Source organism: Zootoca vivipara, chromosome Z1 (assembly GCF_965207765.1).
Source record: "Zootoca vivipara chromosome Z1, rZooViv2.hap1.1, whole genome shotgun sequence".
Taxonomy (NCBI): Eukaryota; Metazoa; Chordata; class Lepidosauria; order Squamata; family Lacertidae; genus Zootoca; species Zootoca vivipara.
In genome coordinates, this window is record NC_142583.1 from 2,059,487 (window position 1) to 2,086,878 (window position 27,392).

The 27,392-nt window shown below is 44.4% G+C and overlaps 1 protein-coding gene across 4 annotated transcripts; it reads right to left on the reverse strand.

Moving 5' to 3' along the window:
* Nucleotides 1-8,018: 8,018 nt before the first annotated feature.
* CHRNA5 (cholinergic receptor nicotinic alpha 5 subunit) lies at nt 8,019-27,341 on the reverse strand. Of its 4 annotated transcripts, none has more exons than XM_060279092.2 (6): nt 27,113-27,341; nt 20,076-20,227; nt 18,386-18,430; nt 18,005-18,114; nt 15,936-16,767; nt 8,019-15,405 (listed from the first exon to the last, which is right to left on the reverse strand). In XM_060279092.2, the coding sequence occupies exons 1-6, from the start codon at nt 27,225-27,227 to the stop codon at nt 15,244-15,246; spliced, it is 1,416 nt and encodes a 471-aa protein (XP_060135075.1). In that variant the 5' UTR covers nt 27,228-27,341; the 3' UTR covers nt 8,019-15,243. The 4 variants fall into 4 exon arrangements, with proteins under 4 accessions (XP_060135075.1, XP_088513409.1, XP_060135076.1 ...); XM_088657283.1 differs by having other exon boundaries at nt 16,066-16,767; nt 27,113-27,310; XM_060279093.2 differs by having other exon boundaries at nt 15,945-16,767; nt 27,113-27,310.
* Between the last annotated feature and the right edge of the window lie 51 nt (nt 27,342-27,392).

Below are 27,392 nucleotides of genomic sequence, written 5' to 3' on the forward strand. Positions count from 1 at the left end.
GAGGGGGAGGGAGGGAGGACTAGAGACCTCTGGGAGGACTAGAGACCCACAAGGTGCACACGCGCACACACACACAGCTGCATTGGTCATCTAGCCCAACCCCCTGCAATGCTGGAATCCTAGCAGCTATTCCCTGGCAGCGACTCCATTTTGGGGGACGTTTTGCTGTGGTGGTTCTCCGCCTCATTCTGTGTTGTGCCACACCTCCCCTACCCCACCCATGGCAACTAATTTGTGACTGGACCCTCCCTCCCTCCCTCCCCTGTCCCCTGTCGCCCAGGGAGGCGATCCAGAGCGCCACAGGCAGGCTCTGGGTGGCAGCTGGCCAGAGAGGACATGTCATGCCTGTTCCCAAGGATGAGGCACAGAGGAGCCTGCCAGATCCTGGGCCAGTCCATCTCCCTCAGTGCAGCCCACAGTGGTTGGCAGCAACAGCTCTCCAGCTTTCAGCCCTGCCTGGAGTTGCTGCAAGGGAATAGCTGCCAGGATTCCTTCATTGCAGGGGGTTGGGCTAAATGACCGATGCAGCTGTTTTTGTGTGTGTGCGCGCACACACAAACTTTGGAACTCCCTGCCTAGGGAAGCTGCCTAGGGAAGCTAGATGGACTCCCTCCTTGCTGGCAGATGGGAACTGACTGTGTTTTGAGGAAAGAACAACAACAACAACGTCGTTATGAAACAAAACCTGCAGGCAGCCTCTAGGACTAGGTGGTTTCTGTGACATGCGCCCAGCGCCTGTGTACCTATCAAGTCCTTCCCAGCTGCTGAGTGAAGGGAGGATTGTGATTGATGGCTGAACTGCTTGGACACCAGACTAGAGGGCTCTGGTGGCAGTGCAAACATGCCCCAAAATACTGGGAGGTGGCCTATGATGAGCTCAAAAGAATTCTTAAAATCACCTTTTTTTAAAAAAAACAACCTGAAGTTTTTCTGTTAGTGATAATTGGTGATGGGATCCCTATGAAGGTACACAACTTATTTCTTTCTGCAACAGCAGTGGCCAAAATAGCATAAATTGGATAGAAAGAGAAAGCCCAACCAAAGAGAAACAAGGGCTGCACAAATTGACAGAATTGACAGAATTTGCAAATATGGCAGCCCAAGTAAGGAATTAGAATGGGGGGAAAGACAAAGGGGAAATAGTTACAGGTAGCTTGCCGTGTTGGTCTGTGGTATGAGCTTTCGTGTGCATGCACACTTCTTCAGATACACAGGTGAAGAGGATAGTTTTGGGGAATATTTTAAAAAATATACTAAAATCAATTTGCAAGCAGGGATATTCACTGAACAACAGTTAAATACAGGGAGGGATTAGAAGAGGGAAAGTAGGGTGGACTAATAAACTTTATATGATGCAGCCAAGTTCAAAATACCATGGAAGGTCAGGTTGGGAAGTCTGCACAGAAATTATGTATGATGGTAAAGTGTGATGTGTAAATAAGAAAAATGGAAAATGCATAAACATTTTTAAAGGGCTTTCTGGAGTCCTGAAGAGCTGTTGTTTCCCCTATCCCTTTTAATGTACTTCCCCCATTAGTGTTTCATTTTCAAGGCATAAATTCCGCAAGTTAAACCTTTTCTCCCTATGGCAATGCCATTTTGGGGGACGTTTTGCCGTGGTGGTTCTCCCCCTCATTCTGTGTTGTGCCACACCTCCCCTACCCCACCCATGGTAACTAATTTGTGGCTGGACCCTCCCTCCCTCCCTTCTCTGTCTCTTCCCTCCCTCCCTCTTTCCTTCCTTCCTTCCTTCCCCCCCTCTTCCACACACACACACACACACACACACACACACACACACACACACACACACAAACAGCTGCATCGGTCATCTAGCCCAACCCCCTGCAATGCAGGAATCCTAGCAGCTATTCCCTGGCAGCAACTCCAGGCACGGCTGAAAGCTGGAGAGCTGTTTCCCTCCCTCGCGGCACACCTGGAAGAAGCCAACCATTTGGATCCCTTCCAGTCGGGATTCAGGCCTCATCATGGGACTGAAACTGCCTTGGTCGCACTGGTTGATGATCTCTGGCAGGCTAGAGACAAAGGTGAGAGCTGTTTCCTAGCCCTGCTGGATCTCTCAGTGGCTTTTGACACCATCGACCATAACATCTTTCTGGACTGTCTAGAGGGGTTGGGAGCTGGGGGCACTGTCATACAGTGGTTCTGCTCCTTCCACCTGGGCCGTGTTCAGAAAGTGGTGGTGGGGGATGAGTGCTCAGACCCCTGGGCTCTCACTTGTGGGGTGCCTCAGGGTTCCAGCCAGGCAGGCAGCAGCAGGTGTACGCTCCACTTCCTCCAGCCGTTTGCTGTTGAGGGGAGGAAGCGCGCCAATTTCAAAGTAGGAGAACTCCGCCCCCCCCTGGAGCCGTTTTGGCTCACAGAGGGGTTAGAATGACGCGGCGGCGGAGGGGAGGGGTGCCAAAATGGAGTCCTCCTAGTTCACCTCAGCTGACTCGCCTGCTGTGGGCGCCTCGTGATCTGGGCGCCTCTGCTGCGCACGGACCGGTCGCTGCGCAGCCGTCTGTGGCTGCCACTGTTGAGTGCAAGCGCAGCGCGCCTATGGGCACACCGGCGTGGCGCCCCTGGCGGTCTGGCACCCTGGTGCGCAATTGTGCCACCCAGCCTACCCTTAGAGCCGGCCCTGTGGCCATTGCTGAGTTTTCCAAACTTGCTGGCATATTGAGTGTAGCACCTTAACAGCATCATCTTTTAAAATTTTAAATAGTTCAGCTGGAATATCATCACTTCCACTGGCCTTGTTATTAGCAGTGCTTTCTAAGGCCCATTGGACCTCACTCTCCAGGATGTCTGGCTCAAGGTCAGCAACCACACTACCTGGGGTGTACGAGACCTCCATATCTTTCTGGTATAATTCCTCTGTGTATTCTTGCCACCTCTTCTTGATGTCTTCTGCTTCTATTAGGTCCTTTCCACTTTTGTCCTTTATTATGGTAATATTTGTACGAAATTTTCCTTTCATATCTCCAATTTTCTTGAACAGATCTCTGGTTTTTCCCTTTCTGTTACTTTTCCTCTATTTATTTGCATTGCTCATTTAAGAAGGCCCTCTTGTCTCTCCTTGCTATTTTTTTGAAATCTGCATTCAATTTCCACTATCTTTCACTATTAGGTTTAGGATTAAAAAGATAGTATTTGATATATGTTGGAGTTTAATAATGTTCCATAATCAAAAGGTGTTTTTTTCTTTGTTCTGTTTTCACAGGAAATTGATGAAGCACCCCCCTCCCCCCCAGACTCCCCCTCCCAAATTATCCCACCACTCCGCTCCCTCTCCCTTCAGCCCCCTCCACCCCTTCCCTCCTCCCTCACCTTGGCCCCACCACCGCTTAATCCATCCCAGGAGGCATTGCTAGGGCTAAGCAAGCCTCGTAACTCAGGGATAAAATCCCTGGGGTCTAAGGATCTGTCAGCGCTCAAGCGACTCTCCGGCTCGGAGACCAGGCCTGGGGGAAAAAGCCTGGAGGGAGCGGGATTGAAGACGCGAACGCTAAGATCCCGTCACCCCCTGAAACGCCCCCTTTCCATGTCCCCTTGCCCCCTCCTCAAGAAACCCTTCATTTCCCTTCAAGAGACCCCTGCCACCATCCCAGCTCTGTCCCCTCCCCCCCTTTATACCTCTCTTAACCTGCCCCCTCCCTCCCTCATACCTTCCCATGTGCCCCGTCCCTCCCTTAAACGACCCCATGCCCTGCCCCCTTGCCCTCTGAGCCCTCCCTCTAAAATACCCACCTTGAACCTGCCCCCTCCCCCCCCAAATCACTCCCTAGCCCTGCCCAATGGCTACACCCCAGAAATATGGAGTGAATATGACGACTAACCGGTGTGAATAACCCGAGCTGGGCCAGCATCACCTATGGAGTGTTTCTCTGCATTGACTGCTCTGGGGTTCACCGGTCCACAGAGCTTGATTTCAACTGGAGCTGGTTTCAGCAAGTGGGTAGCAATGCCAATGCGACTGCCTTTTCCCGCCAGTATGGTTGCACCACCACAGATGCCAGTGCCAAGTATAATACCCGCGCAGCCCAGATGTAATGGGAGAAGATCCGGCAGCTGCTGCAATAGCAAAGTATGGGAATGATCTCCTGATTGGTGGGATGAGTGGAACTCCAGGCTACTCCCCAGAAAAGAGTGGTGCCGATTTCTTCTTGGACCATACACAGGCTTGTAATACCTGGGATGTGGCTGAAACAGGCCAGAGCACAGTGGAGCCTTCCCTAGAATTGGAGAGAACAGCAAAGTCTCCTGAGAAGAATGAAGCTCAGCAGCCTGACCAGGGTCCACCCATCGACCTGCTGAGCACTTCTCCTAAAGGGTCTCTTGAAATAAAACCTTCACTCACCTGGAAGGAAAACTGCGTGAACAAGCTGAGAGACTGGGCATGGGATTGGTGTCCAGTTCTGTGTAAGTGCAGACGGAGGAATCAGAGGATACACTTGCCATCACGCACCAGGACAGTCTCATTCCTGCTGGCTCTCCTCCTCCCACACCCCTCTCTAAGAGAGTCCTACATGTTGCCGAGCAACAGGCCAGACAGGCCCAGAAGGGGAGCTCAATCCCACATCGCCGTCTCCATCTGTTGGGGAAGGCTCCAGGGTGAGAGGCTAGAGAGGAAAGTCCCTGCCAAAGTGGGGTATAAATAAATATTATATCTGATCCCGTAGATTTACGAAGAAACGTTTAAGCTACACAGGCACATAATACAATTCCCCAACACTGTGCTTTTGCTATTTGTCCACCTGACCCATCGGTACTTAATTGGTGTAATTGCCTCAGCAAATTAGAAGGCAAATGCAAAAGCGAATGAATGGGGAAAGCGAAAGGTGCTCCTCATATATAGATTCAAATATGTGCAGGTGTGGACTGTTTCAGTTTAATTCAAATAGGCTAAATAACGCACAATTGTGACAAGCCCAGAATCTTTTCAGGAGCCTGGACAGAGCACTATGAAAAGGGTAGGCTGGCAAGTTTTCACCCACACAATGAGAGCTGTTGCCTCAGCAGCTTGCAGACACCACCTAGGGTTCACCCTCAAGGACCTATATTTGCTCTTTAAAGGACATTGGCCAGTTCTGTGCCATTAGCTCCTACAGAGTGGGGGTGATGTGTGTCATCAGAGTCTGAAGAGTCCAACAAAGCAATATATTCCATCTTGTAAGATCTGGCAGCAAGAGGTTCCACCTCCCCTTCCACGCCATCCTCCAAGCTTGAGGAGGAGTTGAGACTGATGAACTGACACTTGACTTTAGTTGCTGATGAAAAGCCATGATGACGATTCATTCCATAGGAAGTTATGTGAAAATGGCGTGCCAGCCACAGTGCCCAGCCGAGCTTCCGATTTTTCCTTTTCCTTAACAGCAGGCCCAGGTGCCTCGGGCAAGATAGCACCCACAGCAACCCCAGATAAAGGCAGTAGTCACACTGGCCCTGGCCCGCAGAACTTCTTTTATAACACCAGTGGAACACTAAACAGGTGGAAGCCCATGGATTTCAATGAGTAAAAAAAAAAAAATTACTTGAGGACAGAAAAGAACTCTGCCATGCCCTGTGAAGCAAGACAAACACTTTCCTCCTTTTTCCAACTGTTCATTCTGTCCCTGGGCGCAAGTTGTTCTTGAGAACATGGCACAATAATTGTTGCTTAACCAATTAGTGTGATTTTCAATGCTTAGGTGAAAGGTGCTGCATGAGAGCAAAATATGATGATCTTTGCAAGGAAAGATTGTGGATCTTGATGAGTACTGACTGCAGTCCATTTACTCCACAGCAGCCCCAGTAACTTTAATGGAACTCCTCTCTGAAATATATGCATTGTGGGGATTGCAGCCAATAGAAATGTTGCCTACCTGCATTGTTTTTTGGTTGGTTTTTTTTTTAAGGTCAGATTTTGAATCAGCGCCTTTTTCCTTTCCGTGAATAATTAAGCCAGCAGCGTCGAATGTTTGCCAGGTCAAATGTCTTTCTGCTGGGAGACATTTTTCTGTTCTGTTTTCAAGCTTAGCACTGTTCCGAAATCCATTTATTAAACCTTCCCACGCAGCCCTTCATGTGAAAAGATGCCTAGTCATCTGTTTAGCACTGGTACTACAAGCATACTTATTATTATTATTATTATTATTATTATTATTATTATTATTATTATTATTATTTCTAGGACTGAGCGCCTGGGCATTCCTGAAAGGCCAACTAGCCCAATCCCCAGCTGGGAGTGACATTTTATTTGTTTGTTGAATGTTGCATCCTGCCATTCCTTCTAAAGGAGCCCAGGCCAGCAAACATTGAAATGGTAAAAGAGTGCAATTTAAAAATGAACTTTGAAATATTTAAATACAATTTCAAGCCATTAACAACACATTGATTGATTGATATACCGCCCTATACCTGGGGATCTCAGGGTGGTTCACAGAATAAAATCAAGATATAAAACCACAAAATATATAATAAAAATAAAAACAACAACCGAAGAGCCCTCCCCCCAAAAAAAAACATTTCAAAAGGGTATAGGACAGGGGTTCCCAGACTACAGCCCCGGGCCGGATGCGGCCCAATTGGCCTCCCAATCCAGCCCGCGACGACCCCCGCCGCCTGCTCTTGCGGCGCGCTGTGCGGCGGCGCACTTCCAGATCTGAAAAAAATTGCCGAAAATCGTTTCTGTGCATGCGTATGGGCCTCTCCCGACCCAGAAGAGGTCATTTCCAGTGCACTTCCGGGTCGGGGGAGGCCCATACGCATGCACACAAACAATTTTCGGCGATTTTTTCGGCCTGGAAGCGCGCCACCGCGCCAGTAAATGGGTGTGCGCATGCGCACTGGCGCGCACTCCTCCGCACGATCGGCGCGGCGGGCACCGGCCCGAAGGCGGGTAAGTCTGGGGACCCCTGGTATAGGATGTTGATCAGGTCAACCAAAGGTCTGGTTAAAAAGGAACGTTTTTGCCTGACACCTAAAGGTGTATAATGAAGGCGCCAGGCGATCTTCCCTGGGGAGAGTATTCCACAGACGGGGAGCCAATGTAGAGAAGGCCCTGTTCTCATGTTGCCACCCTACTCACCTCTCAAGGAAGAGGGACGTGAAGGAAGGCCTCAGAAGATGATATCAGGGTTCGGGTAGGTTCATATGAAAAGAGGCAGTGCTTGATGTATTGCGTTCCTGAGCAGTTTAAGGCTTTATAGGTCAAAACCAGCACTTTGAATTTAAAAGCAATTGCATACCCTCACAATTTTTTCACAGTTGCTATGGACAGTATGTATTAATCATCAAATGCCTGGATAACACAGGATTGTTTTAAAAAAATATTCCAGAAATGGCATTCCACAAACTAGGGTACCACCACCAAAAAGGCTCTGTCATGCGTCAGTGCCAACTGGAAGCCAGAGGCAGTGGCACCAACGAGGCTTCCCCTGCTGATGGCAGGTCTAGAGATGGTTGATACTGAGAGAAGCACTACCTCAGGGCCTTGGGCACCAAGCCATTTAGGGCATTGCATGCTACTACTAACACAATGAATTGCACTCAGTGGCTCACTAGCAGCAAATGCAGTGGTAATTAGTGAGAACAGTGGCTCTAAACAGAACAGAAAGAAAAGGCAAATATTTGTATATCCCAGCATTTTGTGGAAGAATTACAACGAAATCACTAGTTTCTAGCAAACAAAACAAAACTCAAAACAGGCGGCTATTCAGAACATAGCTACTGTTCAGAATATTGTATAAAATAGTAACTGGAACAAAAGATCCCACCCTTTTTCATATACTGTACAGTCATACCTCAGTTTAAGTACGCCTCGTTTTGAGTATTTTCAGTTTAAGTACTCCGCGGACCCGTCTGGAACGGATTAATTCACTTTCCATTACTTTCAATGGGAAAGTTCGCTTCAGGTTCAGTTCGCTTCAGGTTAAATACAGACTTCCGGAACCAATTGTGTTTGTAAACCGAGGTACCACTGTACTGTACAATTTAACATGTCCTTCAGGCCATGGGTGTAGGCCTTTTGTTGGGGGGGGGGGCAGAATCTCAGTTAGCTATTAATTTTTATTTATTTGGGGGAACAGCTGTCCCTCCCTGCCCCCCCTTGGCTACGCCCATGCCGCAGGCCCATCTGACTCAAAACTGAATGGAAATGTGCCTCAAGCTGTACAGATAAAATCATTCCAGAGGACTCAAAAAAGCAAGCCAAGCTGCATAGTCGGGGGAGGGTCTAATGTTGTACCTAGACCATTTGAATGAACGGCTCAGAGTAAGCACAGTTTGTAAAAGTAAAGGGGGAAAGGGGAAATTATTTTGGTTTATTCCTCGGTATGGAAAATTTTGGGGGAAGGCCAATGATAAATCATCTATACGTTTTGTGCTTTCCTTTTTTTGCACGCTGCACAGCCCTCAGGAGCCTAAGTTAATGTTCCAGTAAGATGAAAAAGAGAGTTTGGGAGCTGGTGCCACCTACCCAGGAGGCTAGATTCAGCCACCTTCCATTTAAATGTAAAAACACTAATGATTTGTGTAACACTGTTACGAAGTACTGTAAAAGACTGGAGAATTTTAATTTCTAGGAAGACTGCCAGTTTTCTTCTTATTTTCATTCCTAGAAGAAAATGAAATTTCAATACATATGAGTAAGAGGGTTCTAATGAGTGGGTGTAAAGAGCCTCAAAGTAATGCTCTTACACAAGTGGAAAAAGTGTGTTCTACTGCCCTAAGCCAACCAAAAATATTGCAATAGCTTAACAATGTGGATCACTGCAACAACTCTAGCCATATCATTGGTGGTGTGTCAAAAGTGAAGTCCTCCTCTCTAAATTCACTGGGATACTAGGTGACTATGAAATCAATTCCTCAACTCAAAAAGGAAGGATTTCTTCAAGTAACACACAGCTAATTTATGGAAGTCCTGGCCATAAGGTATGATACACACATCTATAGGGAAGCCAATAAAAAGAGTAAAACACCAGGCAGCTGCCTTTCTTCACTGCATATCTTGTGACAGGATCAACCAGAACTTGAAACACAGGACAGGACATGAAGTCCTACAAGGCGGAAGTCATTCACTAAGATATAGTCCCTGTGACTTCTGAGCTCTCCAGCAAATGAGGAAAAGCAAATGGATTGCACCTATCTTGTTTGTTTATTTTTAAACGTACCGAAACTCCTTTTATTTCCCAAGTCAGGCATTCACAACTTCAGGTCACTTGACCAATTAAAACAGGGGTCAGCAACCTTTTTCAGCCGTGGGCCGGTCCACTGTCCCTCAGACCATGTGGTGGGCTGGACTATATTTTGGGGAAAAATATATGAATGAATTCCTATGCCCCACAAATAACCCAGAGATGCATTTTAAATAAAAGCACACATTCTACTCATGTAAAAACACACTGATTCCCGGACCGTCCGCGGGTCTGTTTTAGAAGGCGATTGGGCCGCATCCGGCCCCCGGGCCTTGGGTTGCCTACCCCTGAATTAGAACATGGCAAGCCATGAATGACATGAGTTATGCAGCCGACTTTCGCTTGGGCCTAGAAACAAGCTCTTTAGCCATTGAAGTGTCAGGGAAAGGAAGTTACTCTCTTCCTTAGAGGGACTCATCAGAAAAGAGGTCATTGGTTATCGATGACAAACCTATGTGCACTTTCAGATGGACTTGCTTTTCTTACTCCCACACCATTGAGTTCAGGCATTGCAAAATGAAAATAGCCACGTCAAGCAAACTGAGGACACCCAGAGGAGAGCCAGTGTGGTGTAGTGGTTAAGAGCGGTAGACTCCTAATCTGGGGAACTGGGTTCGAGTCTCCGCTCCTCCACATGCAGCTGCTGGGTGACCTTGTGCTAGCCACACTTCTTTGAAGTCTCTCAGCCCCACTCACCTCACAGAGTGTTTGTTGTAGGGGGGGAAGGGAAAGGAGAATGTTAGCCGCTTGGAGACTCCTTAGGGTAGTGATAAAGCGGGATATCAAATCCAAACTCTTCTTCTCTTCTTCTTCAGTGGCTATTAGCCATTGATAAAATGAAGGTCTTACTATTCAGGGGCAGCATACCTTTGCTGACCAGAACAGGGGGCAGCCATCTCCATGATGCCTTGCCTATGAGCTTCACGGGGATGCCTAGCTGTACAAGATGGAACAAGGCAATTCCCCTGTTCTTAGCTGTTGCTATTTTTACATTCATCTGGCAAATCACAGCAACAAATCCTGCTACGTAGCATAAGATGTGTGCAAAGAGGGATTATGTTTAGGCAAGATGGCGGATTAGTCAGCTAGCACCTGAAAGGCTTTTCCATCACCTCAGACCTAAAACGTTGCAGACACAGCAAGACCTCTTCCACATCTCTGTTTGCCTTGCTTTTCCCTGGGAAAACATTTATGCTTTGCTGCTGAACTGGAAAAAGAAGAAGATACAGTAGTTTGGTTTTTCACAAATTTCCCAGGTGAAAGCAGCAGGGCAAATGCAAAACTGCTCGAACGCATGTTTCTAGACATAGGACAAGTGGAAGTCGGCACAAGTCTCAAGTTTAGTAATGGTTGGTATTAGAGGGAATAGATCTGCAGTTTGCAGGTAGGGTTTGGACTATCTGCACAGAGCAGAGAACTGTTTTGATGGGTATTGGCAAAAAGTAGCTATAGATGTCATCCCAACTGCAAAGGACCTTCTGATCCAAGCCACCTATGGGAATCGCCAGTGGAACCAAGACTGGGAATGTGTCCCCCTGGCTTGCTTTGGAGCGCCTCTAACGGAATGTAATTCGCCACTGGATACAGTGTTGTCAAGCGAACAGATGGAATAGACTCATGGCATGTACATTATGCTTCATATATTATAAAATAAACTTCATTCACCAATAATGAAAATACTCAGGGTCTTTCAAAGCCATTCTTTTGAAATCCCAGATTTTGTGAAGGAAGATCTTGCAGAGAGGTCAGGTGGACTGAAGCTTAGAACGGACATCCCCAAACTCAGCCCTCCATATGTTTTGGGACTACAATGCCCATTATCCCTGGCCACTGGTCCTGTTAGCTAGGGATGATGGGAGTTGTAATCCCAAAACATCTGGAGGGCCAAGTTTGGGGATGCCTGGCTTAGAATGAGCTCAGACTTGCAAGAGAAGTTAAAAATAATTTTGGAAGGTTTCTTTGGCTACTTTCAAAGCAAGAGGAACAAGAAGCAAGTGGAAGGCCCTCTGCGTGGAGAAGAGGGATAAAGGCTACTGGGTGGAACTGCTCAACATCTACTTTTTCCTCTGTCTTCACCCCAAAGGAAAGCAGTGCCCAACCTGTTGAAAACAGAATAAACAATATGAAAGCTGGGTGCAGCTTTGAACTTCCTGACTCAGAGAGGCTGAGCATGAAATGAAAATGAACATGAAATGGTAAAATAGATAAAAGATAAAGGACCCCTGGACAGTTAAGTCCAGTCAAAGGTGACTATGGGGTGTGGTGCTCATCTCGCTTCAGACCAAGGGAGCTGGGGTCATGTGGCCAGCATGACTAAACCGCTTCTGGCGCAACGGGACACCGTGACTGAAGCCAGAGCGCACAGAAACGCTGTTTATCTTCCCACCGCAGTAGTACCTATTTATCTACTTGTACTGGTATGCTTTTGAACTGCTAGGTTGGCAGAAGCTGGGACAGAGCAATGGGAGCTCACCTGTTGTGTGGATTCGAACCGCTGACCTTCCGATCAGCAAGCCCAAGAGGCTCAGCAGTTTAGACCACAGTGCCACCTGCGTCCCTCTGCAACATGAAATGACTTCCCTGCTAAGAACAAATAATGTCAACTGTTTACACAAAAAGCAAACAAATTACTATGAGAGAAGCAAAGGGTGACAAAGGAATGAGAGTGTATAAAAACATATGCTGTGTAGGGTTCTTTATAAATTAAGAATGCTTAATTAACCCTTCATTGCATAGTAAAAATGTATTATACAACAGAGAATTTAAGTCAGATATAAACATGTTTCAGATGTTACTAAAACCCCGGACCGTTAAGTCCAGTCGCAGACGAATCTGGGTTTGCGGCACTCATCTCGCTTTACTGGCCAAGGGCGCCGGCGTTTGTCCGCAGACAGCTTCCGGGTCATGTGGCCAGCCTGACTAAGCTGCTTCTGGCAAGACCAGAGCAGCGCACGGAAAAGCTGTTTACCTTCCCGCCGGAGCAGTACCTATTTATCTACAGTACTTGCACTTTGACGTGCTTTCGAACTGCTAGGTTGGCAGGAGCTGGGACCCAGCAACAGGAGCTCACCCCGTCACGAGGATTCGAACTTCTGACCTTCCGATTGGCAAGCCCTAGGCTCTGTGGTTTAGACCACAGCGCCACCCGCATCCCTCAGATGTTACTAATGAGTACCAAATGCAATATTTAGTTTATTATCATTAGTGTAATATTTCTCCCAAAGTTCATTAGCATAGCTGACAAATTCTTTTAAAAAACACTTTAAAAACTGGACTCATCCAGATACTTTAATAATCCTCCTCTGCTCAGAAGACAAAACCATCAATGACCACTATCTTATGCCAAACACAAATATGAATTTTTAACATACTGCGGCCCATGGTTGATATGGTTTTCCTACTTTGTACCATATCTCTAAAGTGCTTCTAAACAGCATTAAAGTCTTTTTTTACATAACATGCAAATGTCCAGAGACTTTTTAATTTCAGTATTTGATATTTGTTAGTATGTTAAATTTAAGACCCGTTTATACAACATGTTTTTCTCCATAAGAACAGTGGAGTGTGTCCATGCCTGTAGGAAAATAACTTGTTTGCCACCATATCACAGATAAGTCTTTAGCTAAGATACCTGCATTGCAGGGGGTTGGACTAGATGACCCATGGGGTCCCTTCCAACTCTACAACTTATGTTTCTAAGTCATCTTCTGTAATTAAAAAAAACACCTCATGATTGCAGAAATATATTCATTTTCCACACCCAAGTCTACAGCTCCCCAAAAAGTATTAAAAATTGAGACTGAGGGAAGAAATGCATTTTGTTAGGTAGCCCAATATTTCCCAGTCTTCTAAGGCAATCTACTGATGAAACATTAACTTGTTTACTTGAACATTTCCATGTGTGTTGTAGAACTGAAAATAACTGCAGCCTCACACTAAATCAGATTGAGACCTTGTGGCTCTTGTGTTTCATTCTCTTCTCCACCCATCCCCTCTCCCAAATACTTAGACAAAAGTAAATATATGCTAGCATCCCCCCAACCCCATTTCATATTCAGAATCTGTTGCAAAATAAATTCCTTTGGCTCTTCAGGGTATGAAGGTTTCCTAGGCTTACATCTTGGGACCCTGCTGTGTTGTGCTATGTGTCCAAACAAGCAGTGGACATTAGAATAGACTCTAGAGAATATTAGCTAGAGAATATGGAGACTGTGGCGGAATAGTGCCTGGTGATGATTCCGGTTCACCATGGGTTAACCTATCACTCCCATGATAGGCAGGTGTTCCCTGGGAGGCGGAGCTAGAGGGCATTCTAAATGGAGGAGGAACAACCCTTGAAAGGCAGTTGGGGGTTGGCAGTGGGGAGTGGAGGGTTAGAGAGGGAGCAGTGGGTTAGGTTTGGGTGGATGGGAAGAAGAAAGGATATAACTGTTATTATCAAGATGCAGGAGATGTATTAACAAGTCTGTATTATATGAAAAGAAGATATGCACTTTTAAGAACCAGAGAAATCCATGTTTTCAAGTTAAATAATAAAGTTAAATGTGCTTAAACATTCACTGACTCGGCAGTGTCTCAGTACCTTCAGAGGTGTGACTAAGAGGCGAGAACAAAGCTTTCCTGTAGAAGAGGAAACTTGGGTTTTTCTCCTGTCATACAAAGGGCTGGTTAGTGAAGCCAAGGGAGCCACATGGTTGCCTAAGGGAGAGGCAAATTGTAGCAGCAGTAGGGATCCATGGGAGGGAGACCCCACTGGTGGCAATAGGTTTCGAACGCAGAGCCCTGAGGTACCCTGGAGACAAGTCCAATCTGGACAATGGAGGTTTTTCTCCTGTTTGTAGAGAAGCACAGGGAGAGCCTCTGTTGTTAAAGCAGTGAGGGGTGGGAAACAGGGAATCCCTCACAGAGATCTGACAGATAAAGGATCACAAGGCCAACAGAAAGGAATGATGGAGCTAGGTGAAATCACTAAACCACAGTAAATACATATTGTGGCTAAGAATATGAGCTATGAACAGGCCGGTTTCAGATCACAAACTCACTAGATTACTTTAAGCCACCCACTCTCAGCCCCCATTTGAGGATTATAATAGTGTCCTGTCTTACCAGAGCCTTGTATGGGATTAAAGGGACCCCTGACCATTCGGTCCAGTCATGACCAACTCTGGGGTTGTGGCGCTCCTCTCGCGTTATTGGCCAAGGCAGCCAGCGTACAGCTTCCAGGTCATGTGGCCAGCATGACAAAGCCGCTTCTGGTGAACCAGAGCAGCACATGGAAATGCCATCTTGGAGCCGTACCTATTTATCTACTTGCACTTTGACGTGCTTTCAAACTGCTAGGTTGGCAGGAGCTGGGACCGAGCAACGGGAGCTCACCCCGTCGTGGGGATTCGAACCACTGACCTTCTGATCAGCAAGCCCTAGGCTCTGTGGTTTAACCCACAGCGCCACCTTAGTAGGGGATTACTAAGGCTTAAAATGTTTTGCATTATTCATATATCCTACCCCTATCAATGGGGCTTACAAAACACAATACAGGAGCGGAATATAACATGGCACCCATATGGGGTGGGGTCAGGATTGTTCAGAGAGAATTTCCTCTCCTTGCCTTGTTCTTCCCTGGTGATACACCTGGCAGCAGCTCCCTCCAAAATCTTCTTGGGCTGAGCAGTTGGATCTTGTTCACCTCTGATGAAGTAGCCTTCCAATGCTGGCAGGTGGTCTTAAAAGCAGGTCTTAAAAGTGATTATTGTTAGTATTTACATTTGGAGTGTCCTTTTTACTCTACATTGCCCCTCACTTATTCCACAGGTAGTTTTAGGGCACATCAAGGCAGCAATGGCATACCAGTGAGCTCTAATAGGAAAGCAATGAACTAACACTTAAGGGGGAAAAATGCAGCTGTCCTAAGAGGTCCATGCTTAAATATAAGCATGAACTTCAACCCACACCTTCCAAGATTTCAGAACTGTAGATTAAAATGTGCCAGATAATTTCACTACTATTTTACCTCTAAGATTAATATTTCTAGAAAGATTGGTACAATTTTGTCCTCATCACACACTTATTTGTTGGTGTTTCCAATATGGACTGGTACTATTATGTTTGCCCATTTATGGATTACAGGAATAAATAGAGCCAGCGATCCAATAATCGAAACCAGAAGGAACGTCCATAAGAACACACGATCAAGCACCTGAGCTATAAATTTCCAGTCTTCAACAACCTAGAGAGAAGAGAAAGAAAAATCAGTACCTTTTCTTAAATAAAATCCAGAATATTTGTACACACACTACAACTAAAGAGTAATAATAATGGCACAAACCCTACTGTCTCTCTTATTGGGCTAGATGCAAAATTAAATTGCCCCAAACATAACTTATTGTGGCTCCCTTTATATCACAATGAAATGGTGGTTCCTAAGGAATAGCCACATATGATTTAAAATGGGGAATGGATTTAAAATTAAAAATGGGGCAGGGGGCCTATTTGTTCCACCACAAAGGCATAACATTTTAAATAGATTTTTCTGCATTATATCATTATTTTCACCTTTGAAATTATTCTCATGCAAAAGTTGCCTTGTTACTTCTATTAGAGATCATGGTGTCTGAAATTATGAGATATCTACAGTGCAAGATATATTTGAAATGAGCAGGCAAGGATTTTATTCATGATTAACTCCACAGCTGCACATGCTCCTGTTCCAGACCGCCAGCCTCAACAGTTGACTGCCATGTTAACTAATACACACACCTCACGTACTTCGTTCTCCTTGACAATGTGCCTTGTAATATATCGGATAGAATTGAGGGCAGCTTCCAAGGTAATCCGAGATGCCTCAGAACCATCCGCATTGCTGGCATCCCCCTCCTGAGTGAAATACCTGTCGACATGGCTTCTCATACAAAGCAGCTTTGGAAGTTTGTGAAGGAAGATCTTGCGGACCCAAGGTGCCATGGCGTCATGCGTAGACGAGGACCGATGATGAACGTTAATAGCAAAGACAGTTATTACAATGGATAATGTAACAAATATCATCGTGAATACCAAGTACTCGCCGATAAGAGGTATAACTTTGGAAGAGGACGGTATGATTTCTTCAATGACAAGCAGAAATACAGTTAAGGAAACCAGGACAGATGTGCACAAAGAAATTTTCTCACCTTCATAAGACGGAAGGTAAAAGACAAGGACGGTTAAGAATGACAACCCTATGCAGGGAATGATAAGGAAGAGTGTATAAAAGAGAGGCAAGCGTCTAATTATAAATGAGTAGGTAATAAATGGATACCAGCAACAGCCATCAGTTCTGTTCCCTCTGATCCCTGTTGCCATTACTATTTCCCATTCTCCATTATCAAAGAAATCTCTCTTGTCTACTTCATCATCCACTAGAATTATGTCAACTTGTGAGCCATCATATGTCCAGGATCCAAACTTCATGGAGCAGTTCTGGCGGTCAAATGGAAAGTAAGTGACGTCTATGGTGCAGGAGCTTTTGTAATTTGCTGGAGGAGTCCAAGCAATTGTGCCATCGTGTTTCACTACGGTTTTTGTGGATGTTCCTTCGAAACGACCATCTGCACTGAAAAAATATTCAATGAAAAGTTATTTTAAAATGTAACGATGAAGTTATTTTCCTCAACATTTTACTTGGTTATTTTCAGATGTTGATGTGACTCTTAACAGTAGCACCCAGTGCAGAATGAGATTAAAATAAATGGGTTTTTGTATTTTGCTTGAAAACAACAAGCAATGCACACTTGCAATCTACTAGCAAGACAATCGTTACCTTGAAGCCGTTGCTATTGTGCTCGGAAGAGAACTGATGGGAAAGGCAGAAGAAATACCCTTTGATGTGGGCAATTGGGGAATGGAGACAGGGAGTCACCCAAAACTCTAGCTTAAGAACCCATACACATTCAGACTGCAAAGAAGGAATCTATATATACAGTATATAAAAATGTAGAAGGTCCATGTTTGTTAAAGCCCATTTTTCTCCGAAATTTGCTGTATTAAAACTGGTGTGCTAAACAGGCTTTCTGCAAGCTAGAGATTTGTTTGAAGAACGATTTCACCCCTTCTTTGTTTGTTTGTAAAATATTTAATTGATTTACACCCAGTTATGCTGAAGGTTATGAATGTCAAGATCCATAATAAAGGTATTTTATTCTTTCCTGCAAATTCATGTAAGAGTTAGTTCTAGGAATCTAAGCGGCCTGCTCCATCCTGAGACTACATTGGAGGGCACCATTATGCCATGGCTGCTTAAGGGGGCATGCAAAGTTCTTCAGTTTGTATGTGGCAGCATCTCCAGCACATAGAGGAAAGCTGAGCTCCAAAACTTTCTGAGGACACCTCCTATTTCAAGGAGTCACTCCTTCATCAGCTTACACCTGTAGTAACTACTGTTCTGCTTGCATTTCACTATCTCTTATAACTCCACTTTTGCTCTTACAAAATGAATGGTTAGGGGTCCCTTTTACTTTTTACTTATTTTATCTAATGAAGACCATGAGGCTGCCATTTAGTGAGATGGCAATCACTCAAGTAGTGGTCTGTGGAATGTCTCTTTCACCACACAGCACACATAACTGCAGAATATACATCTCTCCAGCACACATAATAATATATCTCATGTTTTGAAACTATTACTCTCCTTTGAAAACGCTGCATAAATGCCATGCTATCGTGCCAAATATATCATTTCAGAAAAAAGATGCTCTCAACTCTAGAAATCTCAAAATACAACTTATTCAAATTACTTCTCTCCTTAATTTCTGGAATAGTAATAACTGTGTTAAAAAACATTAAATGCATACTTGTCATACAAAACAATATCTGGGATCCATATGGAATCTGAAGGGACACGGATAGATGTTATTCCAGCATAGTCTTTAGGGTCCCACTTCAGTTTTACATCAATCCATTCCTACAAAGGGAGTAAAGATAGTATTAATTGATAAACTAATTTATTTACTTTACAGTGCAATTATATACAAGTCTATTCAGAAATAAGCACCAGTGAATTCAATGAGATTTATTCCCAGAATAGTGTGCATAGGATTTCATCACCGCTGTAGCAACTTGGTTATTTGAGTTTACACTGAATAATACACCTCAGTCACAACTGAACGGTATAGATCAACATCCCACCCAACATTATGGTTACAGTCCAAACTTTTTCCTAATATACTACTCACCTGCTTCATCCAAACATTTGTTGTCATCAGTTGATTTTTCTCATCCTATTGGGGGGGGGAAAGCATTTTATATGAATGACAGTACACTTTTCTCACTTCCAGACAGTGGTCAATAACATATGGCATATATTCTACAGCTCTCATCAGGGCAGGCTCCATTTTTATACACCTGAATTTCCCAAAATGCCCCAGACTAACACTATGTTGTGGTTGCTTTGGGGCAATGTAGGAACTTTAATCTATTTATTATTGGCTGTAAAGTTTTTACTTTCTTTTTGAAACCTTTTTGTAATTTTTCAACACAAGAGTATGGAAAGTCATCAGAGAGATGCTTACATAATAATGGTAAGTACAATTCTACATAGGTTTATTAAACTAATATATTATTTAAGACAGGATTTCTTTTTTAGGTGCAGGTAACAAGTCATGCAGGTCATTGTTTGAAACACAAGATAAAAGTCCCAATTGTTCTACTGGTTTTTACCCTTGCATCACATGAAGCTCATGGGCTACCTTTTCAGCAGTTGTGAGGTTCAGTAAGTTTTTATACCACAACTCAGGAGACATATCATTTAAGTTATTCAATTTTTGTGCAAAAGAAAGTCTGGCAGCTACAAGAAATCAATTAGCAGTTCCTTCGAAGATAATTGTTTGAGAGAATCATCTCATACAGTGCTATTTTTCTTTTTCTTTTTTAAAAGAGGTGCCAGAACTCTCCCACTTATCATATTTTTCCATGTATAAGACTAGGTTTTTAAAACCAAAAAATAGGTTTAAAATTGGGGCTCGTCTTACACCTGGGAAGTGCTGAGGGGTGTTTTCTTAATTTGGAGTCCCCCAAAATAGGGGGGGAATATGGTATGTGTACACAAAGGGCCTCAGATGCCTGACAGAATAAGCAAGTTCCTCTTAAACCATGGCTGGATTGTGACCAATGCTCTCACTTGCTGCACAGGCTCCTGCACAACTTCTCCTCCCTGTGTACCTCAAACAAACCATACAATTGCTTGACATGTCTTCCAAACCCAGGCTTACCAAGCGGTAAGTCAGAAATAACCTGAGAATGAATGCTGGTTTATTTATAGCTTACAGCTCATTGTTTATTTGACTGGATTTAGACAACACAACAAGGCATAGTATGGCTTGTATGAGCTACAAGAGGACACAATAGGGAAAAGGCATATTCACGATTAAACCAGGGCTGGCTCTAGGGGAAGGCTGGGGGGGGCGCGGGGGCGCGGGGGCGCCAGGGGGCTGGGTTGCCAGGGGGCGCTGCGCGGCAGCCACGCAGCGCCCGCCCACCAGCCGCAGCAAGAAACGGGGCGGGGGCGCCGGAGCGATCTCCGCACCACGGCGCCAGGGCACCCGACATGCTTAAGATGGCCCTGGATTAAACTATGCTTTAAGCAAACTCTGGCTTTTTATAACATGCAAACCAGGCCTGTGTGAACAGATAGCATATGAATGCATGGTTCCTTCCTCCTATCCCCTCAACAGCAAGTGACCAATAACACACGTACAACTTCTGCAACCCCAACACCCTGTGTGGAGGTATGGCATCCTCTTTATTGGGAGAAGAGGCTCTGGGAAAATGCCTGGGATGCTGTTCAGACTATGTGTTTCTGACAAGCAACCCACTTTACGCTACCATGCCTGTTTAAAGAGCAAACAGCAGAAATTTCCAACCTACCACGTCCACTAACTGGGAAATTGCAAGGCCAAACTTCACTTTAATTGTGTCGTTCAGACGCTCTACTGGGCGAACCCATCTTTCATAATCTTCAAATAAGTATTTAAACAGACGGTCTTCGCTTTTAGCAATAAAGGAAGGTTCAGACGTACCTGTACAGATGGAAAAGAGAGAACACAAGCATTACAATTCCCCTATTTTGTATACAGGTGGCAACCATTTTGCACGTGCTTGAATGGCACGCGACCACGGACGTGCACGCTGTTTTTGGCCCTGGAAAGGGGTGGAATGGGGTAGGCTTACACCCGCTCCACTGACACATCCGATGACAAGGAACACAACCCGGGTAAATGGGGAATTGTCTGTACAGGAGGGAGAAAGAAGCAACAATTTATGCTCTTTTTCAAATTTGACTTATGACAAGTAAGGTAAAATGGGCATGATAGTCATGTCGGTTTACATTTCTTGGTACAGAAAGTATTGATCTAATGTGTAGAGATCTTTCCTATTCAAATTCATTCAATAGGTTTCTGGAAGCTTCTGAAAGCTTCTCTGTGTGAAAGAAGCTTCATGATGTTTGGGTTCAGAGAAGCTACATACAGCTGACTTAAGCTGCTTCTCTTATCTCTTTCTGTTAAGGTCATGCTGACTATAGACATAGGCCAGAAGGAGCACGGGTCTTCCTTTTTCTTTCTATCCCTCTTCCTTCTGGTGTGGTCCTCTGTACATAGCATGCTTAGTGTTATGGTTTAGTCTTGTTATAAGTTTATAAGTTTTGGTAAGTGCTGCAACTGGATTGTTTATGGACTGTGCCAATCCTGAATGTATTGGATTTGTGACCATTATGCTCATCTGCCTTCAGTAGCAGTAAAGCTCTGCTGAATGAAATACAATTGCCACTGGTCTATTTTTTGGGGAACTCTGCACCCCACCCCCGGCTCATCCCTGTGATTCCCCCCCACCCTGTCCCGACCCATGACCTATTCCGTCCCCTCCTCCCCCAACACCCACCCACCTCCATTCAGCCTAGTTCAGCCTAGTCTGTAAAAGCGAGCCAAGGTGCTGTAGAGAGGGAAGGTTTTATGGCTGCAGTACCAGTGTAGCCGCCAATAGGGGGTGAAGGTTTTCTAGCTGCAAAAGGATATGGCATCTGTTCCTTTGTTGTCCAGTGGAGGGCGCTATGTTTTGTTTTGGTTTTGGAGAAAATTCTGTTTTTACCTGCCAAAGGTGTGGAATCTAAGGTTATGTTGGCACTCGCGTATTGGTACTGGACGCTGTGTCCAAATTTGAACACAATCGGTACAGCGGTTTCCGAGAAAAGTGGAAAGTCCCAAACATGGACCCTTTACATTTTTATATATACAGTGGAACCTCTACTTACGAATAACTCTACTTACGAATGTTTCTACTTACGAATGGAGCTCCATCCGCCATCTTGGATGCGGTTTAGATAGGATTTTTTCTATTTACGGATTTTTAGATAGGGTTGCTTCGACTTATGAATTTTTTCTCCCAATGCATTCCTATGGGATTTGACTTAAATTCGTAAGTAGAGGTACCACTGTATAGATAAATCAGGACAAAGAAAACATGTCGTCTTTCCTTCATCTCCTCAGAGTCTCGAAAGCAAAAGCTATACACAACGGAAGTTCCCAGCAATCTGTGTTGGTATGTAAATAGACATGTGACATGCAACAGTTCCATGTCTGCACTAAAGGTGGAATGGAATTTCCCAACAACAACAACATGCAAGCTTAGCAATGAACCAGTGGGAAATAGAAGTTGTACCTGGTTATTACAAGGAATGCAATTGGGTTGTATATTTATGCCTTGTTCTTTTTTAATGAAGAAATCTTATTATTTTTTTCTCTCTCACACACACACACACAAAATCTTAACATGTTTTAACATAAAATGTAAATTGCTTTATCTGTTGACTTCCCATCCTCCCCTTCCATGGTTTCCATATTTACCCTTACATACTGCATCTTTCACCCATCGTCCTCCTATACTATTCAATATGCTGGTGGCTGTTATAGCTTTCCTTCCCCTCTGTGCAGCAGCAATCTCAGATTAAGAGCTTAACAGAGCAGAGAAATATTCCCTTCTGAATTATTTGGAAAGCAGTTGGCATTTTGTAGACATTAATGTAAGAACAATTATTCAAGTTGTGGCCCCACAAGCTGTCTGGCAAAGCCACTGGCCATAGCAATAATGCTGATGTCGGCTGTCAAACAGGCAAGCTTTAGAAAGGTCCCCTTGGGAATTTCACCAGCCATCTGTTAAGAGGTGCTGAAATCATGCCTAAATTTTAGTAAACAGACTGATCCAGTGCATGCTGACTCAGATGTAAGTCCCACTGAATTCATAGGGAATTCAGTGCATGGGATTAAACCCCAAAATGGCATGCATAAATACATATGAACATTTTTATACCAAGCTGTTGAGTTTTAATCACTGTGCTCAGAAGGCCATTGTTATGGGGGCAAAGAGGTCAAAGGAGACAATATGAAAAAAGAAAGAAGGAATTGTGGTACGCAAAGTAAGATGGCTGTAAGGTATTCCTATTATAGCCACACATAGTTTATTTTGTGAAGTTTGTGAATGCAAATTGACATTTTATGTAAATGTACTGTATATGCAAATTAGGCACAGCAGAGAGCTGCAAAATCAAGTCTCCAATGCAGCAAGGCTTGTGCAGGTACATAATTAATCTGTTATAGCTGCACTGTACGTACTGTAAAACAACTATTTTCCAGCGCCAGCTACACAGAATTGTATTGCCACACAACTCCACTGGCTTTCACAGTGATCATTGCCAACATATCCATATTAGCATTCTCATTTGGGGAGTTACATAAGCACTCCTCTTGCTCTAATTTCTCTGTAGCCTACTTTAAAAATTGCATTATTAGAAGCAGACCATAAGACAATCAAAGAAAAACCACAGGAGAAAAGCATTCCTATTTGAAAGTAGCAGGTGCATCTCCTTTCTCAAAAACGTTTAATACTCTTGCTCAAGCATCTACAAACATCTGTAGAGAACCATAATCACTTATGGTTTAATCAGACAGTTTGTAAACCGAATTTCAAAGCCAGTTATATATGAAGCAGTTCTGCAGTATTGCAGCACACCAACCCGATGCCCGTTTAGATTAAAGCAATTCCTTACAAATGGAATTTCCAGCAGAGTCCTCTGTGATGTTCTAGTCCAGTGGTCCCTTGGTTCTCAAACGCCTTGGTACTCAAACAACTTGGAACCCAAACACTGCAAACCCAGAAGTTAGTGTTTTGTGAACTTTTTTTGGAAGCCAAACGTGCTCCGTTTTGAGTGTTACGCTTCCGATTTGAGTGCCACACTTCCATTTTGAGTGTTACACCGATGTCTGTTTCTGCTATTTATTTTGTGTTTTTGCGGCTTTTTTGTTTTGTTTTTGTGACTGTGTAGAACCCAGTTCAGCTACTGATTGATTGTGTGACTACAGCACATTGTTTATTGCTTTCATTTTATGGATCAATGATCTCGTAAAATACCATGTTAAATTCATGCTAAATTGTTGTTTTAGGGGTTGTTTTTAAAAGCATTACTTTCTATGGGAAAGCACGCCTTGGTTTTGGAACGGACTTCCGGAACGGATTAAGTTTGAGAACCAAGGTACAACTGCATATTCTACTGAGTTCATCTGGGCTTATACTGAGATTGCAACCTCATTTTAACAGCCTTCCTGTCCCCAAATGTGATAAATATAATTTTAATTTTCTTTAAAAAAATAAAGTACTGGGTAACTTCTCCACACCACTTAGTATGCTAGGGCATTGACATTCTATTTAGCATGTTCAGCACTTTTGGAGTGGAAAACACCATGCAAAGGAGTTCATTGAATCCAATGCACTGTGGGACCTATGGCTGAGGTTGTACTCATGATTAACAGGGATTGGGGCCTAAGTCCAAGTAAACAGGTCACAGGACCTCAGCCCCTCTCAGCTCAGCAGGAAGCAGAAAACTCCCACCTGTTGCCTCATAGCTAGAGAGTTAGGTTGAAATCCTACACACAGGTATTCAGGAGAAAGTCCCATCTGCTGGTCTTAACACACAAGAGGGTCAAGTCTGTATGGAAAGGCGTTTTTTTTTTTCCAAATATTAAGTCATTTAGGGATTATGGCAGCTTCATTTTGGACCAATGGAAGTTTCTACGTCCTCTTCCAGAGCAGCCCCTTATACAGCACGTTAGTAAATTGCAGATTGGAATACTGCAGAGTATGAAATAGAATGGCCAAGTCATCTCTATCAAGCCCATCTCCACCTCTAAGCACCAGTGTAGTTCTACTGTCTCTCCCGGTTCACATGGAACAGAAAGACAAACCACCAGATTTATACTACAGTTGTAACTGATGTCATGAAACAGAAGTTTGACTAGAAGCATCACTGCATTTCTTCCATTGCAATATTCAGTCTCCAGCTTGGCATTTTTTAAAATTAAAATGTTAAAATGCTCAACTTTTTCTTCAGATCACACCAAGCGTTAAAACTGAACAAACGTTTTGAGGCAGTATTTTCATACCACCCCGCACAGAAAGGAAGCTTAAATACTGCATTCCCGCAATTTAGCTATTATGACTCAAAATGCATACTTCGTTTTTATTTTTATTTATTAAACGTCTTTCCTATCTACTTGGCAAGAATACCAGGCAGTTCAAATACATTCAATAAAACAATTTTTTTACTAAGCTGGAGTCTACAGGATTCTATAGCCTGTCTTTCCACTGTAATCCAAATGCTTTCAATTTATGCATACATTTTTGTTTCGCTTTATTGTGCATTTCTAAACTAACTTCTGTTCTACTTATTTCTGGAAGTTTAGTTATTTAGAGATCCATTCTGTGTACCTCCTAAAGAAGGTTCCCATGCCCCATATAAATATACAGTGGTGCCTCGCTAGACGAATTTAATTCGTTCCACGGGTCTTTTCTTATAACGAAAACATTCGTCTAGCGAATCCCATAGGAATGCATTGAATTTTTTTTTAAAAAAATTTGCCCATAGGAACACATTAATTGAATTTCAATGCATTCCTATGGGGAACCGCAATTCGCTAGACGAAAACGAATTCGTCTAGCGAGGCAACCTCCGCTAGAAAAAACCTTTCGTTAAGCGAAAATTTTGTTAATCAGGGCATTCGTTAAGCGAGGCACCACTGTATAGGAAGCAGCATCAGAACAGTAGCAACAAAATGTGTATAAGGAAGCAAGAAAGTATGTCAAATCTAAGGGATAAGCGATATGCTTATAAGAACAAATTTGCTTGATTGTGTTTAACGAGGTAAAGGAAGGGACATATATATGTACCAGAGCAGAGAATGTTCAATATATGAACATACATGGATAAAATAGGTAAGAGGGATTATGTATGAATAAAAACCAGAATGAAGTGTAGCCACAGCATCATCAGTTTTTTTCTGCAGAACAGAATTGCAAATCCACTTCCACATTGTCTCCCTAGGGTTACAATACCAATGTTCAAAGCCCTCAATTGTCCTTCAAATAAGCCTTAAATCATCAGAAATCTCTCCAAAGCAAGGAAACATTCAGCAAAAAACATATCACAAGCCTGTATCCATTTAAATGCCTGCAGGATTCTCATCCCCAACCAAAACCACCACCTCCAACTATTAGTTTTAAATTCCAGTATCCAACATCATCCAACAGTATCCAAAATACAGGCTTCTGCATCTTTTCTGGACAGCCCACTGTAAAAGTTAGCCTAGAAAAGTCAGATTGACAAGTCTTTGCAGGGCAAGCGCCCTGCCCAAAATGGGGGGTGGGGTGGGGTGGGGCAGTTATGGATAGGGGAAAGTCAAAGAGATCACATACTCCCCTGCTAAAATCCTACTTTAATAATAATAATAATAATAAATAATTTTTTATTTATACCCTGCCCTCCCCAGTCAAAAACCGGGCTCAGGGCGGTTTATCATAATTCTGAGCAAAATGACCCATGAGGCTTGCTTGAATGATATGAAACTGTACAAAATGCTCTTCCTTTCCTCTCACAAGTTAGCAACCAATTTACGGCAGTTATGTGCATATTGACCCAGAAGGCTTTTAAAGATGTAATTGGACCAACAAAGATCTCTGCATTTTGGTCGTAATTCCAAGGGATATGAATGCTGCCAACCCACTACATACTATAGCCTACATACTATAGCCTGGGAGCAAGTACCATTTGAACTCAACTCGGTTTACTTCTGCGTAGACATATAGAGAAATGCCCTTACCTGGGATTCAATCCTTTGGAAAGCCAGGATGGCTTCCTTCCCAGTGGACAAATATAGGATGAGGCCATTCAGTACCGATTACGGTGTCTCCCACAAAACAGAAATACGTACAGTATTTACATAAAAGTTACTTTATCCGTTTTTACTATTACCACGGGCTCTGAAATCGCCACATACACACACACACACACACACACACACACACACAGTGAGGGGAATACTGTACATCAGGCATGTCAAACCTGCGGCCCTCCAGATGTTTTGGACTACAACTCCCATCTTCCCCAACCACTGGTCCTGCTAGCTAGGGATCATGGGAGTTGTAGGCCAAAACATCTGGAGGGCCGCAGGTTTGACATGCCTGCTGTACATCCATATTTCCCAGAGGGATAGGAGAGCGGTCTGCACCAAAAAACAACCAAGTGTCTGGAGGCACCTTGGAGACTTAATGAATTTAACTCGACCTACGATTCCCGGGTCCAGCCCATCCGATGCAGGGATCGCTTTGCTATGAATATCGCCAACACGATGGCCGGCGGCGTCTTTAGAAGCACTTCAGAGAAAAGCAAATGCATGCATCAATCCTATGCGCCGCGACGCGTGTTCTGTTGTTTTCCTAGTGCATTCCCACAAGCCCCTCTCTCTCATTCAAGGTTTCAAAAAGGCATTCCCTTCTCCCACCTCGGGGCGCAGCAGGCGCAGCCAGGAGACGAGGCGGCGGCGGAGCAGCACCTGCCTCCCCGGGGACCCCACCCCGCTTACCCGGAGAAGGCGCCCCTCCTGCGCCGCTCTGCGCGCCCGTCCCCGCCAGCAGGGGCAGCAGGAGCACCAGGAGGCCGGCGGGCACCGGGGCGCTTCGCCGCAGGGACCCCGCCATGGCTCGGCTCAGCGAGGACGGAGTGGCAGCGCCGGCGGCGCCTCAGGAGCATCTGGAGGCTGAAAGCGCGGGGCCCCCTCCCCGGCGGCAGGGGAGGCTCCGCCCCCGAATGGGAGGGGCGAAAGGGCGCGTTGGGGGGGGGCGCCCTGGCCTGACGCGCCGCCC